The 18,976-nt window shown below is 33.7% G+C and overlaps 3 protein-coding genes across 4 annotated transcripts in view; 2 read left to right on the top strand and 1 right to left on the bottom strand.

The window, feature by feature from the left end:
* The first annotated feature begins 457 nt into the window (after positions 1 to 457).
* LOC128014015 (WD repeat and SOCS box-containing protein 2) lies at positions 458 to 5,593 on the top strand. The gene is made up of 9 exons (XM_052597255.1): positions 458 to 748; positions 882 to 1,050; positions 1,807 to 1,991; positions 2,118 to 2,249; positions 2,351 to 2,451; positions 3,254 to 3,444; positions 4,101 to 4,193; positions 4,316 to 4,429; positions 4,543 to 5,593. The coding sequence occupies exons 1-9, from the start codon at positions 715 to 717 to the stop codon at positions 4,742 to 4,744; spliced, it is 1,221 nt and encodes a 406-aa protein (XP_052453215.1). The 5' UTR covers positions 458 to 714; the 3' UTR covers positions 4,745 to 5,593.
* LOC128014022 (replication factor C subunit 5-like) lies at positions 4,837 to 10,663 on the bottom strand. The gene is made up of 11 exons (XM_052597264.1): positions 10,503 to 10,663; positions 9,896 to 9,960; positions 9,448 to 9,584; positions 8,803 to 8,882; positions 8,518 to 8,591; positions 7,725 to 7,884; positions 7,169 to 7,250; positions 6,937 to 7,066; positions 6,317 to 6,394; positions 5,787 to 5,841; positions 4,837 to 5,158 (listed from the first exon to the last, which is right to left on the bottom strand). The coding sequence occupies exons 1-11, from the start codon at positions 10,547 to 10,549 to the stop codon at positions 5,062 to 5,064; spliced, it is 1,005 nt and encodes a 334-aa protein (XP_052453224.1). The 5' UTR covers positions 10,550 to 10,663; the 3' UTR covers positions 4,837 to 5,061.
* A 1,107-nt stretch (positions 10,664 to 11,770) lies between these two features.
* The window catches only part of LOC128014030 (kinase suppressor of Ras 2), an 80,507-nt gene continuing 73,301 nt past the window's right edge, over positions 11,771 to 18,976 (top strand). For both annotated transcript variants that reach the window (XM_052597280.1, XM_052597273.1), the window contains exons 1-2: positions 11,771 to 12,412; positions 16,733 to 16,873. In XM_052597280.1, the coding sequence (XP_052453240.1) occupies positions 12,236 to 12,412; positions 16,733 to 16,873 (318 nt within the window). In that variant the 5' untranslated portion in view covers positions 11,771 to 12,235. The remainder of the gene's footprint in view (positions 12,413 to 16,732; positions 16,874 to 18,976) is intronic.

Here is an 18,976-nt window from a genome sequence, read left to right on the forward strand (position 1 = left end):
CAAAGCATTTGGATTTGATGAAGGTATAAATGTTGAGTGGGGGTGTTGCCCTGAATGACTGTGTGATTATACTGTAGGAAAATAGATATTCAAAATATTTTTTTCGTGTTTCATACCTTTTCATTGAAATGGAAAATGGTCACGACAGTTGCATTGAAATTTCTTTGCATTGTTAATTCATTTTCATGACTTTAATTCTCATTACTGTAAAACATTCAGTCATTTTATTAACTTATGTTTTAAAATTCTCATGTCCCTATTGATTTCTTTTCAGATTTTAATACAGTATATATATATATATATATATATATATATATATATATATATATATATATATATATATATATATATATTAAACAGCTTAAAATTGAAGGCAGAACAACAAATGCTAACATTGTATATAAATATTGGGTGGCCAAGCTTAGGTTAGTAGTGGCCAGATATAAAACAATACTTAGAGTAAACTGGCTTTAAATGACAATGAATAATGTATTCAAAGCTGTAAAATCACGATACCTGAGATGTGAAGGACATGGTATAAAACGCACCTTAACACTAAATATACAATAGACACACCCAAGTATGTACTGTACTGAGAACGCACTCGACGACGGGGTCACGTGGTTTGCCCATCTGGCCACACCCCCTAGTCAAATGAATGCAGAGGAGAGGTGAAATGATGCTTATCGTGACATTATTTCAGTCAATGGCAAGATGTGCTCCTCGTTTCGAGGTTGCGCTGTCAAAGGTAAGGTGATTCACATACCTTAAATGATATAAGGATATGCATTTGATGTAAGAGGACTTATACTTGTAGACGAAGAGTAGTTCCGGATATGCGTATGTCTTTGTAAAATGACAGGTCTGTTTAATTGTGACAGAACCGCATGATTTGATCGCGGAGCTGAATCCCGCTCATCCCCCGCGTCTGTACGGCTCCGCCGGCTGCGAGACATGGAGCGTCCGCTTCTCTCCGGACGGGTCTTCTTTTGCCTGGTCGATGGGGTACGGCATCGTCAAACTCCTGTCCTGGCCGCTGACATCCGAAGAGTGAGTCTATATTCATAACATAACACAATGGCTTAATAAATATAGGCTTATATGTAACACCATAAATAGCTGCTATGCTAACCTTAAAACTGTCACCAAAAAACAAAAACAAAAAAAAACATATATATATATATCACAGCTGAAACCAGTCCTTGTTGGCTGGCTTACCATTATAAATAAATAAATAAATAACATTATTATACATTACTCCAGTCTTCAGTGTCACATGATCCTTCTGAAAACATTCTAATATGCTGATTTGCCTGTCAAAAAACATTATTATTATATTGAAAACAGCTGAGTATATATTTTTTTTATTCAGGCAAAATCCTAAAACCTCAGTAAACTTATTTAAACAATTAACTAATTAAAATGAAAATGGAAAAATAAAAACTCATTCCACATTTAATTAAATAATACAATCTCAATGCTACTAAAATAACCCTGATGATTTAAAATACTATTTTATAAGTATCAAAGTATTTTATGAATTCACTAACAAATCTATTTTACTAAAATCCTTATAAAAAGTACCACAGGACTGATTCCATGTAACTATAGTCCTTTCAAAAAAGTACCATGGTATTACAATGTTTTTGAGCTCATATTCTTTACCATAAGGTAAATGAATGTACAAATTCAGTACCATGGTTTATGGTATATCACAGTACCATCTTTTGATACCATTACTGTACTATCTCATACTTGGATGTAGAGCACAGCTGAAACTTCTTCTGTTCTTCTCTGTATTAACAGCAGTGCCGAAGCTGTATGCAGTGAAGAGAAGACACTTAACTGCAAGCAGACAGTGTGGGCACTGGCGTTTGGTCCCTGCTTGTCTACCCGAGTGGATGTTTCACATCAGAACAGACATGATCATGAGCTACTGCTGGCCATTGGTCTGAACAATGGCGTGATCCAAGTGTGGGTCGTCTCAACCGGTTAGTTTCAACTCTGGACTCAGTTTCACCATCAAGAACTTATATTGCTCTAAATATTAACAGCATGGTGTTAAACGCATGTAGTATTAGATTAAACATGTTAGTAAATCCCTGTTCTGTCTTGAGGAAATCTGCGGTTTACTCTCACCGGACATCAGGCTCCTGTCAGGGATTTAGTCTTCACTCCAAATGGAAATCTCACACTTGTATCGGCCTCCCGAGATAAAACTTTAAGGATATGGGACTTGTCAAAGAAAGGTCAGAGCATCTGATGTGGAAGCAACGTATCTTTGCAATGGGATGAAATGGGACCTCAAATTCTTATGTACTTATGAAGATTGTATTGCTGATATTTGCAGGCGCCAGTCCCCATGTGCTGCGGGGTCCAATCTACTGGGTCTTCAGATGTTCCATATCACCTGACAGCAGTGTGATCGCGTCTGTTTGCAACCTCGACTCGGTGAGTTTCTTATTTCACTCTTTATTCACTGCTCCAGGTGTGTGTTCACGGTGTGTGTGCACTTTGGGGGGGTTAATGCAGAGCACGAACTCTGAGTATGGGTCACCATACTTGGCTGTATGTCACGTCACTTTCACTTTTTAGTATTATTTATATACTCCTTAATGTTTTGAATTAGCTTGCATTTTTATATTTATATTTTCAGTTATTTTACTGATTTTGGTATGTGTTTTTGTGTCTTTTTTTGTTATTGTTTTGTTTTAATATTTTAATGTAGCTTTAATATTTTTTTAGCTTTAGTAATTTTAAAACCAATTTTTGTTGTATTTTAGTTAGTAGCCAAGGCAACATTTCTCATGTTGTTTCTTATATGTGTGTATATATAGTATATTTATACACACACACACACACACACACACATTTTATTTCAATTAACAACAATGCTACAGTTGCTCCAGAAGTATTTGGACAATTAAAACGGTATGTGTTTACATTAAATAACAAAATTTCAAATAAGATTTTATTCAATAAGTATCAAATTAGTATTTTTATATATATATATATATATATATATATATATATATATATATATATATAATAAATAATATTAATAGCTAAACTGTTCAAAATAAAGAAAAAAAAGTATTCAACCACTTTCACCCAGTAGTTAATGTGCTGAAGCTGTGGCTTCTTTGTTAGGATGTCTTCTAGTAGTAACATAAAGGGTTTAGTAATATAATCAGAGGAACAGGATATCATGTAATAAGACTGTTATATTGTCTGAATGTCTTCTTCCCAACAGAAGGTGTATTTGTGGAGCTTGCGGTCCTACACCTTCATGAGACACCTTACATACGAACATGAGCGCACCATGACATCATGTGACTTTTCCCAGGACGGCGCGCTGCTCGCGATCGCTTCGTATCACTCGACCACAGGCTGGTGGCTGGACCTGTGGGACCCCTATACAGCTGATCTCCGGACTAGAGTAGAGTATGTTGCCAACAAAGTTGTTCCTTTCTACTATCATAGGTGTTTTTTTTTTCTTTTTTGAAATAAAGCCATTTCATTTTTGGGACAAAAAGTCCATCTTTTGTGCTCCACAGAAAATAAAGAAAATATATTTTTGATGACAAAATGTAATTTTTGGGGCAGACTTTTACATTAAATGTTGAATCTTTGATGCGTTTATAAATGTGTACATAAATTGTTCAATTTCCTTACTCATTTGGTTAAAGGAATAATTAACTTGAGATGAAAACTTTCTGAAGATTTACTCATCATCAGGCCATTTAGGATGTAGATGAGTTTTTTTCTTCATCAAAACAGATTAGAGAAATTAGCTTTACATCACTTGCTCACCAATGGATCGTCTGCAGTGAATGGGTGCCGTCAGAATTAAAGTCAAACATCACAATCTGCAAATAATACGCATGACTCCAGTCCAACAGTTAACAACTTGTGACAAGCTTTAGGAAAAAAACCAAAGAGAAAGGAAAAATGTTTAAACCTCTTTAAACCATTGCTTCTGAACAAAATACGAGACAAAAAACAAGATGTTAGTTGATGGTCGTGTGGATTACTCAGGTAAATTATGTCACAAACTGCATGTTGGAAATTGTTGTAAGAATACTAGCTTCTCTTTCCAGAGACTGTGAGCTGTGCTCTTATAGAAGTGACAATCTACTGACGTCTCTTAGCTTCTCTCCGGTTGGTCTGCTGCTGGCTTTCAAAGACTTCAGGTGAGCAGTGAACCATCCATTTGAGATTAGAGATCCTCAGAGCTACATGACCGGACCGGACGTCACCCTTGTGACCTCACACCGTTCTTTGTTGTTACTGATGACACTGCACTGTGTTGCAGGGCGCTACGGATCTGGGACATGGAACAAGATAAAGTAGTCGCAGACACTGATCACAACCGAGCTAGTGGCGTGTGCTGTGCTTTCCATCCACATGGGGGCGTCATCGCTACAGGGTATTGCAAGTCACATAATTTTGTTGGAACATTATATATTATGTTCAGTTTGGACTTTTTTTCTGCTTGTGTACTGTAAAAGATATTAAGATCTTCTTTATATTTGATTGTAGTTGCAGAGATGGACATGTCAAATTCTGGAGAGTTCCTCATCTTGTCCCGAGCCTTAAGCATCTGTGCCGGATTGCCCTGAGATTCTCCATTTCAACCTATCAGGTGGAGGCTCTTCCCTTGCCGAAAAAAGTTCTGGAATACCTTACTTACAGGGATGTTCCAAAGCAAAAGATTGTATATTGTGAAGAACACTGCAGATGAAAATAAATAAGTAATGTTTTTGCATAATTTCTGAGATGCCTGATTTCCCCAGACGGTTGAGCTTCCAAAACAAAGACATTAAATTACGACACTATATTTGAAATATTTATTTACATAACTACTTTAATGTAGAATTTGTTTTACAAAGTACTGAGACAAGCTTTATTTCAAGCACAAAAAGAAACATTTAAAAAAATATTACAGGGTTCTGCGCATAGTTTTTTTTTTCTTTGTCAGAACAATATGAAGTAAACAACTTCCTCTCATGACATCATGGATCTATGTTACATAACCCCTTCAAAGTGTGAACCGATGATCTATCCATCGCTGACTACGATGTCTCTAACAGCCTGGAAAGCTGCAACCATTGAGCTCAGCTGGATCTTCTCATTGGTTCCGGAGGCCAGACGATATCTTGTGGTTAAAAAGCAAAGAACAGAAGTTGAAGAAGCTCACTCAAGTATATAATAATAAACAATCTACCATTTAAAGGTTTGGGGTTGGTACGATATTTTATGGTATTTAAAAGTCTCTTATTCTCACCAAGGCTGCAATCATTTGATTAAAAAAATACAGTAAAAACAGCAATATTATGAAATATACAATTGAAAATAATTGTTTTAATATGGTATTTTTAAAAATATATTTTAAAATGTAATTTATTGTGACACAAAGCTGAATTTTCAGCATCATTACTCCACTCTTCAGTGTCACATGATCTTTCAGAAATAATTCTAATACGCTGATTTGCTTCTCAAGAAACATTGCTTATTACCACCAATGTTGAAAACAGTTGTGCTGCTTAATATTCATGCATCCTTGCAAAATTAAAGTATTAATTTGATTGTATATGTTGTATTATATTTATAGTTATTCTCATGACCAATGCATATTTAGATTAATCAGGTGAATCTGAGTGGAGTAAATATGAATGGTGCTGTCTGCTTCATTCATATTTCAGTAATCAAACAGTCATTAACAGAACAGTGTAAACACTTCTCTACTGATTTACTAAATAACTTGACTTAATGAATGTACTCACTCAATATCTGCAAGTTTTATAAGTAAGCCCATGCGGATGGAGGGAGGGAAGTCCACTGAAATAGAGACACGAAACATTAGAGCAAATTGAGCCCACCTAAATGAGCTCAAACAACACTTTGATTGTGTGACCAATAAATCAGATTTTTTTTTTTGTTATTTTAAAACATGAAATAACCCCACAGAAAACCTGGCATGCTGTGTGAGCATTAATTTCGCATTATTGCAGTCTGGTTTCTGAAAATAGTGTAATATTCAGTGCTTGTTCTCATATGTGTGTGTGAAGCATGCTACACTCTGCTACTTCTGACAGACATCCTTTAAAAACAAGAACAACCGGTTTCCATGACAACCACAAAAGGATCTCCATGGTAACAAGGGCAGGGATAACATGTAGCTCATCACTATATCAAAGTTGTGATAGGTTGTGTGTGGCGTTGCAGGCCTCAACTAGACCCTAGAATGCTTTGGTTATTTTGAAGAGGAGTTTATTAAAGAGCCATGCATGCTGAATTAAAAGTGTAGTCTTACCGCGGTGAATGAGAAGATGGATTTCAGTTAAGATGTCATGAAGTGCCAGACCTTTGAGAGTTTTGAGCTGCAGAATTTCTGTTGAACCCAGATAAGGACTTCATAAACTAATATTAGCAACTTACAAATAAGCAGTTAAATGTTTTTTTTAATTATGAATATTAAAAATGCTTCTTTGATGATTATGCATTTTATACAAATAGCACATTAGAAATATATATTCTAATATAATAATCTAATATATATATATATATTTTATATTTATATTTTTTATTTATTTTCCTATTGTAATAATTATATATATAAAAAAAAAGTTATGTTTGATTTTACATAGTCACAATATTACATGTATAAACCACAAATGTAAGATTACAATACATTGAGCATAATCTCTTTTTCCTGATATATATGTCAAGATGATGATATATCAAATTATTTACTATATTCATTCATTTATTGATTGTTGTTATTATTATTAATATATACAAACAGATTTTTTAAACATGTAAACCGGAGACTTTGATCCCATTTCGTATAAAAACAACAACAAACAAAGCTATTATGAGCTTTAAAGCTTGGATAACTAACCAAATATTAGAGTAGTAAGGAAGTAAGGATACGGTTATATGCAGTGGTGAAGTCTTTATTGAGACCCCAGTCCAGTATGTTGGCGATGTCTGATCTAAGAGGATGTCCAGTACATGTGTACACGGTCTCCTCCGTCACCTTCCCATAGGCCATATGGGTGCTCTGTACAGGAGAACACACATTACAGATTTCTCTCATTCATATTTTTTCTTACCAGCAGCTTCATAATAAGCAAACCACAAAACATCACTTTGATACACACACCTGTAAAATGTTTAATGATCGCCTCATGTCTCCTGTTGAGAGGGTCACAATGGCCTTCATGCCATCTGGTGTGATGTCAATGCTATCAGTGAAAAACAGATTTGGAAATATTAATGAATCTATGCTGGGGAAATACAATGTTTTGTTTTATTTGCTCAAAGTTGTGTCCTGTGCCAGAGCCCATATCAAATGTGTGTTTGTGTGAAGGGGTTTTTTAATCAAATAGGCTGGGTCACTCCAGCCAGGGTCTTTTGTGTTCAGGGTCTTTTGAGTGGATCCATCTGATGACTCACTTTAGATATGATCCAAACATTCATTTCAAAATACTGTCATTTCAATGTTGCTCTATCTTCAACTGGCACAGAGATGTCTTGTCTCTAACTACATCAAAAATACTTAAAAAAAAAAAAAATGTATTCCTTTAATTTATTATATAAAAAATATATATATAAAAATGGAGTGGTATGGATTTCTTTCAGAATGCAATAAACTCAACATTAATTTAATTCAGAAATAACATCCACTTGAGCTGGATTGGCTGTGATGAGAGTCTCACCTCTCTTGCTGTATCACATGCTCTAGTCTGGGAATCATCTGGCTCTGAGACAGGGGGCCGAAACGAAACCGTGTGCATCGAGACTGCAGCGCAGGTATGATCTTTGAGAGGTAGTTACAGATCAGACAGAAACGGGTGTTCTCTGTGAACTTCTCAATGACTGACAGAAAGAGAGAGAGAGAGAAAGAAAAAAAAAATCAGACATGGCTTAATGAAGTCTGCATAAAAAAAAATCTCCAAAAGGACTGAAAAAAATAAACAAAATAAATGTGTAAAACATGATAAATAATCTATGATATCCAGGACAAACATTCTTACACTATTTTATATTAATTATCCTAAATATTTTACAAATATTTTCCCAATCAATGCTCTCCTTCATGTGTCAAAATATAATAAAAAATGAAAATATTAAAATATATGAAATAGTAATAATTAAAAATAGATACTAGATAATCTACTAAATAGCTATTTAAACTCTTTAAATATTTTATTTCAATCACAATGCTTATTCATGTGTCAAAATATAATAATTATTACTTTAATAATACAAATATTTGAAATGAAGAATATAAAAAATTAAAATAATAATAAGACAAAAGAAAATAGACATTCTTAATATATATATTTTTTAATATAAAATCAGACTCTCTAAATATGTTTCCTATCATAATCACACAGCTCTCATTCACGTCTCACTGTGGGCACTGAAATGGCAGAACCCTATTCTTCTACCATCGGGCCATTTGGGGGCTCAGCAGGTGATCTGATGGAGGGGCAGATGGTACACTACCTCTCCTTAAAGCATTCTGTGCGTCCTGGGTCATAGCATCCGCCTCGTCCAGGATCACCAACTTAAAGCCTTTCCTACAAGAGGCAAACAGAAAAAAGGAAAATTATTTTACAACAACAGTTAATATTTTAATGCAATAAAAGCCTAAAGACCAGATGTCATTCAAACGTTGCTACATGGAAACGAAATTCTTAAACACCTTTAATATATTGCTGTATGTGAGAACAGATATGATACCATACAAATTATTCATGAATGGGATATAAGGGTGAGTACTTCTCTTACTTGAAGATGGTTCGTGTGCTGGCAAAGCTGAGGATCGGCCCCCTCACCACATCTATGCCACGGTCATCTGACGCATTGAGCTGATGGAGTCAAATATACAAGAGTTTCCATCACAACAACAACAACAACAACAAAAAACTATTAGAAGGTTTTCTACAAGTACGTTAAAGCTTAATTTGTTACTAAAAAACAAAGAAACTGACATATTAATAGATCTGACTCAAAAAACATCTGATAAAACTAACATCAGACCTATTTCAACTCTTTTTTTAGAGAAATAGTTCACCCAGAAATAAAAATGTACTGAAAATGTACTCCCACTCAGACCATCCAAGAGGTCGAACAGTTTGTTTCTTCACTGAAATTTGGAGGAAGCAATATTATAGACAGAGGACCCTATTTTAGCCAACTGTTTGGCTGTTTGGACTCTCATTCTGATGTCTCTTTCTCATTTCTTCACATCAATTCTGACGAAGAAACAAACTCACCATCTTGCATGAACCAGAGGGTGAGTAAACTTTCTGCTAATTTTCTTTTTTGGGTGAACAATTCTTTTAAATTGATGACCACATATTTTCTGGCATGGGGAAGAATTCTCCAAACACAGGCTTCTGGAAAACATCTGTAGAGAAACTTCTACAGTACCTCCAGGACCATGGAGTTGAACTCTTTATCTTTGTACAGCTGTTTAGCACACGCTAGTATAGTAGAGGTCTTTCCTGTTCCCGGAGGTCCATAGAAGAGAAGATGAGGCAATCGGTCTTCACTGATGAACTTCTGGACTGTGGAAGAAGAAGGGAGTAGACTATAGAAATTTCAAGAATATACTAGTCATTTACAGAATATTACAAAGAATTGAGCTTTAAAAAGGATGCAAAAGCACCATAAAAGTAGTCCACTCAACTTTTGGAATATATATTTAAGTCTTCTGAAGTCATACCAAACTGAAATTTAACATTGATGCAACTGAATTTTCATTTTGGGTAAACGATTCCTTTAAGGACACTTCTGTAAATCAGTATAACAGTGCAAATCTTGATAAATAATGATAATGGAAAAGTACGATTTATAATCTGTCCATTTCATTGCTTACTTGTGCTCAGGATGTCTTGATGTGAGATGAGGTCATCTAATTTCTGTGGCCTGTACTTTTCAACCCTGAAAATCAATAAATAATATTTTTAAAATACTGTTTTTGATCATCATACTGTTTAAGTCTAATGGAGCGACAGCAACTCTAATAAACGTTCTTACATCTTTTAAATGATCCATATTAACATAATGGTATCACTATAATGGCAATAACTATCATCCCAAGGTAATTGTATTATTAAAGAGTTGTGCTTTAATAAGGACTATTTTGCAGTGAATTGTCTGATTAACTCGAGTTGTCAACGCTTTTCTCCATCAAAATGAAACGTCAGCTGTTATAATAATAATAATAATACATGTCTGATATTCGTTATTATTTTACACACACACACACACACACACACACATATATATATATCATACACACTACATGACGAGCTCAACTTCAGTCCATGGTGGTGTAATATTCATATATTCACACGACAAATGTAGACAGTAAGCGCAATTCAAATGTAAACAAAGCAAACATGTGCAATGTTGCACGTCAGCTAAACAATGTAACATAAACACCTTTTAACTATCGCTTAAGAACACAAGATCATAATTACCATGGTAAATTTCTCGTCTGAGCTTGTGTTTTACTTGTTGATGCCATTCTCTAATATTTTGGTTAATCTAGCCCGCGATGTGCTTTGGCGCGTTTTTTCTGACTGCACAGAAATTTGCTTCCTCGAACTTCGTTTGCTCATTTAGCTGACAGATTCTCGACCAATCAGAACCGCGCTTTTAATGAAGGCGGGACTTAAAAAGGAACTGTCTTGCTATGATTTCATAATAAGAGTTTAATAGAAAGTCACTAGCGATTTGCTGTGTCTACGATATGCTTGGTGCAAGTATCTTGTTTAAAAATGACGTATTCATCAAAAAGCAAATGTATTCCATAAAACGATATTGGAACAATTACTGTAAGTATTTAAGTGTCCAGCACAAAAAGCTTTGACAGTGGTGATTTTTATTAAGTGCATGTTATTCGAGTCAACGTTTGTTTGTTGTTGTTCCAGCCATAGTATGTAATTCTACAAGTATACAATGACAATTAAATTATACAGGTCTGCAGTGGAAATTAAAGTTAAATATAAAACCATAGAGGTTAAAATAGTAATGATATAAATAAATAGTTTGTTTTTATTTACTGTATGTAATATATATACACATACAGTTTTTTTATTTTTGTAAATAAATAAAGAATGCTTTTCAGTTGCTTTAAATAATAAAACAATTTAATAATTAATCAATAATAATTAAGTAAAAATAAATAAAAATTCATTATAATGATAAATAATTAAACCATTTAACATTTAAAAAATAAATGTTTTTTTTTTCCCTGTAAAAAATAAATAAAAACAACATAATAATAATACAATGCAAAAAAAAAAAAAAAAAAAAAAAAAAAAAGCTTCATCCAGCCTCAGTTGTTTTGCTGGTCTTGACTTGTCTACTAGGTTGGTCTGTGGCTGTTAGACCAGTGCAACCTAAAACCATATTCAGTCATACTACTATTATTATTATTTTAAATGGATTCACCTGACCTGCATATATTGTTGTAAATTCTGACATTGATAGGTGAATTTGATGCATGTCAGTTTTATAGTAGGCTGCACTTAGAAATGCAATGGGGCAACTTCCATTTGACAGGCAGTTCAACTACTTTTTTTTATTATTTATATAGAACTTGAGCATTTAAAACAGTGGTTTGATTAAAAAAAAAGGTTGTCCGAGTTCAAACAGTGAGCTCACTGCATTGATGCTTATCTCGCGAGAACTCTCTCCCCTGCTTGTGTCGGCGATGCGATGCTGATGCTGTTGCTGTGAATTTGATTGACGCGAACATGTCGGTGTGATGGGGGAGCGCCAGGATGCAGCTGATGATGGTCCAGAAGGGGAATACGTGCTGTCAAATCAGACGTTCTCTTTAAGATATAACACCTAGCGTTCTCCTTTATCATCTATGACAAAGATTTCTAAATTCGTGTTGTATTTCACACGCGCGCAATGGATCTAGCTGATGCTACCGCAGCGAGGATCTGATTTTTCCTTCCTTCCTTCAATATCTGTGTATTATGGTAGAGTCAAGCCGGGGCATCAAACATAAACTGTGCAACCCTGATGACAACTCCATCAGGATATCAGGATATCAGCAATGGAATCGCCTTACAAGTAGACTCTAGTTTTTCATGATCACAAACCATAATTTCATGAACGCACTATCAAAGTGTTTTCTAATCTGATTGAGCGAAAAAAAGTAGCCTGCGCTTAAGAGACGGACCACTGCTCACAAATTATGGACGAGGAGAATATGACCAAAAGCGACGAGCATCATCTGAGTTTGCAAAAAGCCTTGCAGCAGTGCGAACTGGTGCAAAACATGATAGACATTAGTATCTCCAGCTTGGAAGGTCTGAGGACCAAATGTGCCACATCCAACGACTTGACACAAAAAGAAATCCGAACGCTGGAGGTAAGCAAGCATCCATTTGCCTCAGCCCAAATGTGAATGTTGCACCCCAGCATTTCTACAAATGTCAAGAGAGTGGATGCGACCGCGCGTGCATGCACATTAAACAATCCTGCATCTTTGATCGTGAATTCAGTTAAAGTTGCATCTCTGGGATTGACTGTATTGGCGTAATAATCGAAGAAGCTCGCGCTGCAGTGAGAGGCGCGAGCTTGCGCATTCTGCAGGTGGTGAAGAAGGTGGCTCGTGCGCTCGCGCTGCTGACATGGACAGCGAAAGGGGCCTGTTGTTGACATTAATTTACATCCTCGTTTTTATATTTTCCTCGACATTAAAACGGTCGTTCGTACAATATAAACACGAGATTATTTTAAATTGTGTTATGTAACCAGAGCTACTGTCCCAGATATTTTTTTCTATTTTAATATGATGGCAGTACCTATTTTGTGTTAGCTATAGTAGCTACTGTAGTGTTTTTTTTTTTCTTTTCAAAGAAGCGATAGCTAGTTCAGGGTGGCATATAATGCTTATTAAAAATTAGGCCAATTACTTAAGGGAAAACGGGAAGTGTTTAAATATTTTTTTAACGTCTTTAACTCTTTTTCTCCCCCTTAAATTATGTGTCTCACGCTTAGGAACCGATTCCGATTATTCTAAATGGAGTGATTCTATTCGAGCTACTTTTGTAGAATTTTCACAGCACATGTTGCTTTCTGCCTTGAACAGCTTGTTGCCAAGTGATGAGATTTCATATTTCAACAGAACAGATAGTAATATATATATATATTACTATATGTATATGTGTGTATATATATATGTATACACACACACACACACACACACACACATATATATATATATATATATATATATATATATATATATATATATATATATATATATATATATATATATATATATATATATACAGTGTATAGCTATGTGATATAATACTGAGTCAGATTCATTCAGGAACTATTTATTCAAAAGTGTTTCTTTTGCTAAAAAGAGTCTAAAAGAACCGATTCATACTGGATGAGTAAATTGACCAGGAATCAAATTACTTTACACATGCTGAGCTGAATGTTTTTGATTTATGACAAAGTACCGACTCATAAGAGCCATTCATTCAGGAATCGGACTACGATTTACTTTCTAATATATTATAGGGTTTTCAGCAAAATGTAAACCATTAAACAGTTCCACAGCAAAGATAGACTAACATAGGAAAAATATCAGTATTCTTTTGGATTGTTTTAAAAGATAGGCCATCTGTAATTAACAGATTAAGATTACACATTTAAAACACCAGGTTGAGCTAGGTGTTTAAAACTAACATACAAAACACACTTGTGCAATTGGACTTGTTACTGTAAACCTTATGGTTACTGAGATATAACCCTTGTGGAAACTTCCCTGTGATATACAGTACTGTAGCTCTGGTCCTGTTTGAAGGGTGGGGAATTTTAGACTAAAACACATCCAACTACAATCATGTCAGTTTATTGACTTGTGTTTCAGCATGTTTAGGCTTAAACAATTGTTTTACATTACACTGGGTCTGTGCAGATGCAAGAAAATATAATTCTGCTTATGGGCTTGATGTGTTGGCTGTATGACACCTATTTCTTAACTCACCATCATTGTCTTGTCAATATCTTATCTTTCAGCTGGCTATAGTAAGTTATTTGTCTTTCATTGGTATTTATGATATAGTATTATGATTATATAAATTTGGGTTTTGAGTAAGGTTATACTTTTGATCATGATTATGTGCTGTTGCATTCATGTTGGCATAGTGTTTAGCTTTTTTTTTTTTTTTTTTCTCAGTCTGCTTTTCAGAAGCTTTCTAGTAGTTTTGCACTCTGTTATTTTGATGTGGGGAAACCCGTTTTCCATTGGCTGTCGATTGCAGCTGTCACTAGTGTCAGTATGTCAAAATGAAGCACTTTGTTTGTTCATGTTGATGGAATAATAATTACAAACATTAGATATTATCAGGGGGTTCTTGCTTGTTTATCTGGTGATGGACATTAGCATCCTTAATTTACCAGGCACCAGTGATGCTCAAAGTGTAATGGCAGCAATACAGTGATCCCTCAATAACTATATGAGCTTTTACCAAAAATAGTAAAAACTCATTCAAGGACATTTTATGTGGTCTAGACAAAGCATGTCCTTCGAATACATCAGATACTGATGAAATCTGTAGTATTTTCTAATAAAGGATTATAATTAATTATGATGTTGTATTAATAATATTAATTGGTAATGGATTAAAACAAGCATATCCAATGCTTACAAATCGCCATTGGCTTAAATTACATTATAAACAAAACCGTATCTACTGTATAGAAGCCCATTACTGCATCGGAATAAAAAAGAAAGAAAGATAGTTGTGACTTTTATGTCACAGTTCTAATAATATCAGAAGTGTAAGATAAAAGTCACAGTTACTGTTGTATATATATATATATATATATATATATATATATATATATATATATATATATATATATATATATATATATATATATATATATATATGAGTAAAGAATAAGTAAAAATGTTGCAACTACCCTTTTTTATTCCTTGGCTTCCATAATGGACAGATCAATCAATCAATCAATCAATCAATCAATCAATCAATCAATCAATCCACATAAAAAATGATCTTGAATCATAAAAAAAAAATTACAATTAAATTAATTAAATATTTTATTTGTGTACCTGCATGTCATGTCATTAACACACTGGTTAAAATGTCAGTGTGTTGTGAAATGATTGAAATATTTATTTAAAAAGGAGTTAATTGTTAAAAGGGTTCAGCTGACAAAAAGTTAGGGATTTCTTGGGTTAAAAAATGAATCTGTTTTGTTCAGAACATACCTGCAGCCATTAAAAATAACAAGCGAGAATGACATGGATTTGGGTCAGTCCATCTAAGTTCAGAAAGAGTGTTTAGTTCAGGGAGTGAATTGAGAACTTTAAAGAGTGAAAATGTACATTAAAAGGAACGTCTCTCGGCTTTAATCTTTGATTATTTCAGCTACCCACAGACAATATGTTTTGTTTTCATACAGTAATATTCAGCAAACTGTGTTGCCATGGGAGATCAACTGAACACAAATGAAACTGAACTGACTAAAGATTTAGATGGACAGTGTTCATTAAACTGATAAGGCTGAAATGATCAAATAGCTGATTATTTACCCATTAGCTTGAAAGGTCAACATGTATCTTGATGGCATCCAGTGTGTGATATTCCTCATGTAATACTTTATAGTGCAGACTTGCTTGTGGACAATCCATGAGGACACAACAAATCCATTATTTTCCTGCATGTTGTAAAAAAAAGTGTTCATACAACTCAAGGAAACCATCTATATGGCTTTTTAAGTTCAAATAATCAATTTACACAGTAAGTAAATGTTTAATGTTTGTGAAAAACCTTAAAATGTTTAACATTTATAAATTTGACAACAAAACCCCCAACAACTATATAAACAAAACTGGTATATGGTCCAACAATGCAGCAATATTAATTATTCATGCCCTGGTGCATGCTGGGAATGGAGCTGAACCACAAAACCCTTTTATTCTTTCAGTGTAAACCTATTTGAACTATAAAACTCACCTGCTAATCTTTGTTTCATCTTAACATGAATATATAATGACAGAAAACTCATAAAAGTATTTTTTAAGCAATATTTACTTGATGTAAATTCACATTTCATTTATGCTTTTTGCCTTTCAAATCGTTGTGAATAGTTCAGCATTAAAGTCTTTAAAACCATAAATACAGTACATGAGAGAAAAACAGTGCTATACACTGTAAAAAAAAATAAAACCTACAAAAAACTAAAACAATATTACTTCCGTATTTCTACTTTAAAATTTAATTGCATTTTCAGAGTAAAAAAATCTTTACCAAATTCTTTTCAGTGTTGAAAATAAGCTAGTGTCTCCTGTGAGCATTTGTGTATGTTGTTTATTCATGGAGGCAGTAACAAAGCTTAAAATGTTGCCTTCGTATTCCTCCTCGTTTCCCTGCACAAACACTGCAATGACATCACTCTTGGGAAACCTGTCCAGTTTAGAATATTCATGTTTTTCCAACATGCTGTGAATCCGTTCAAAGAGAGCATAAAATATTGAGTGGTGTGAAGGACAGATAAAAATGCCAAGCATTGCATTTAGAGATACATTTCTGCATATGTAACTTATGTAAATTGTTCAATGTATATTTGCATATAAAAAATGTTTATAAATCATATAGGTTAATGAGTGTTTATATAAAGTTCTTTCTTTCTTTTTTTTCAGGGTAAACTGGTGACGTATTTTAGTCGGCAGCTCTCTTGCAAGCGTAAAGTGTCCTTACAGGAGCGGAATGTGGAGTTGGATGGATTCCCGCAGCTGGGACACTGGTTCCGCATTGTTAACCTGAGGAAGGAGGTTATTGAGGTATGTACAGTACAATCCTGTGTGTTGTGTCCTAAACCAGTCGTGCACAAACAAACCCAGCTGCACAGATGATTTCATTGACCAACTCCATCACAGTCATCTGTCAAGAAAAGTTCAGACTGCATGGATCCAGTTCAGAAACATCATGCATAAATTTGATTGTGAAAAATTTGCTAATCATTTGCTTAAGATAATCAGCCCTGTGGTTGACATTACTAATGAAATCTTTAGAATTGTATTATTGTCTCAAACAGGGTTATTATAGTTAACTAAGACTAAAAGCATTAAAACATTTGCTTGAAGTAAACATTAAACAAAATAAAATATTTAGACATATATTTTTTTTTAAAGTAATAAAAATGACAATAACATAAAATTATGAAAACATTTGCTAAAATTAAAATGATAACATAATATATAAAAATAAAGTAATTAAAATATTGACAAAAACTATAAAAGTAGATTATTTGATACTATAATAATGATCTCAGCTCATGTCTTTGGAAAATGAAAGTTTTCAGTTAATCCAATCAGTTTTTTTTACTCCGCTTTATTACTAAAAACAATTACATCTGTTTGATGTTTTTATTTGTTTATATTAAATGTATAATATTTTTTACTAACCCTAAGCCTTAGTATTGGTTTAATTACAGCATATTGATTAATTGTCAGTGCTTGCTTGATTTCAAGTTGAAATTGGTAAGAGGAAATGATTAGAAAACAGGAACTACCCAATTTTAGAGTTTAGTCCCAGTTACATGCTCAAATGGGATGGCAGTAAAATGTTAACAAGCAATGTTTATGCAATGAAAGGCAGAAAACATAAGAAAGAAATGAAATGCAATATATAAATATCTAGAAGTTGTACAAAGTGAACATAGTGATGTGAAATCCAGATTTAAGTGCGTGTGTGGAGAGATGTGCAATTATATGTAAATGTGTAACTGGTTTATAGTTGTCTAGTGAGAGCAAGCTTATGTAGGATCAGGGTGTTTTGTGGGAAGTAGCTGCTTCTGAGCTTTCCCAGAAGCAGCTACTCGAAATATTTCCCTTCTGATGGCATAAAAGGTTGTAAACATGATCTAGAACAGCAGATACTCTGAAGGCCTTGAGGTTTTTCCTCCTGTGTCGCTGTCCTTGGTGCTGAAGTGTTGGCGCTGTCCAAAGTGCTGCAGCCCCCTGCTGATGTGGAGAAGGAATTGCAACCATAACAACACAACAGTTCCTAAAAAAATTATAGATTTTTTTTAATCAGTTTTGTCCATAAGGCAATTAACCAATGTAATACGCTTTTGCTGAAGCCATCAGCTCACATTATTTCAACAAGTTATTTTCTTTCTATATAACCAGTATCTTTAAATCAATATTTGTATAATTCTCCTTTGTTTTTAATTCAATATGTCAGTTGCAGTGCTTCATGGGATTGTAGCGCCTTCCCTCGTAAGAGCTGTAAAGCACAGAGTCTTGTACCTTTGCCTTTTTTGTCTGAATTTTTTTTCCAAATCAAAGGTTGTAATATCGTGATTCAAGACATAGCCTGTTGGTTTAGTTTGTGGTTTAGAACTATTAAATAAAGGCATTTTGAAAATTATCATTGGAAAAAATTAATGGGAAAAATACTCTAGCTAAAATATTATGTCTGGCTATATGTTTATATCTTAAAAAATATTTTAAAGATGCTGATAGCTAAGTGTTTACATTTTGAATTTAAATGTAGTAGACATCTTGCAGGGTAATTGAAGGTTGTAGTTTTGAATCTGTCACCATTGAGAAAAGCATTTGTTTTATTGGTCTAATATGTCCCTGAATTGATTTATTGTAATTTATTGTGGATAACAGCATGAGTAATTTTATGTGTTGCAGACATTTTTATAAGTCCAAGTTAAATCTCAAGTCTTTTGTCATCAGTCATAAGTTTCCTATATTCTGTAGGTTAGTTTTATAAACCCTGTTATTTTATATATATATTTTTAAAGTAAGGTATTATTTTAAATTATTTCTTTGTTCAGATCAAATCATACTAAAAGGACATTATTTAATGTTTTACTTGAATTAAAATATATATTTGTTTAACATGATACATTTTAAAATGAATAATTTATC

This window comes from Carassius gibelio, chromosome A5 (genome assembly GCF_023724105.1).
Source record: "Carassius gibelio isolate Cgi1373 ecotype wild population from Czech Republic chromosome A5, carGib1.2-hapl.c, whole genome shotgun sequence".
NCBI classification, from domain to species: Eukaryota; Metazoa; Chordata; class Actinopteri; order Cypriniformes; family Cyprinidae; genus Carassius; species Carassius gibelio.

What these genes read in the sequence shown, in the direction of transcription:
- LOC128014015 (XM_052597255.1), top strand. Translation starts at nt 715, where the DNA reads ATGTGCTCCTCGTTTCGAGGTTGCGCTGTCAAAG. An exon ending in AGTGTGGGTCGTCTCAACCG is followed by an intron (nt 1,992 to 2,117) that starts GTTAGTTTCAAC and finishes TTCTGTCTTGAG; the next exon opens with GAAATCTGCGGTTTACTCTC. An exon ending in GATCTCCGGACTAGAGTAGA is followed by an intron (nt 3,445 to 4,100) that starts GTATGTTGCCAA and finishes TTCTCTTTCCAG; the next exon opens with AGACTGTGAGCTGTGCTCTT.
- LOC128014022 (XM_052597264.1), bottom strand. Translation starts at nt 10,549, where the DNA reads ATGGCATCAACAAGTAAAACACAAGCTCAGACGAGAAATTTACCATG. An exon ending in TCAACTCCATGGTCCTGGAG is followed by an intron (nt 8,883 to 9,447) that starts GTACTGTAGAAG and finishes TGACTCCATCAG; the next exon opens with CTCAATGCGTCAGATGACCG. An exon ending in ATAAAACTTGCAGATATTGA is followed by an intron (nt 5,159 to 5,786) that starts GTGAGTACATTC and finishes TTTAACCACAAG; the next exon opens with ATATCGTCTGGCCTCCGGAA.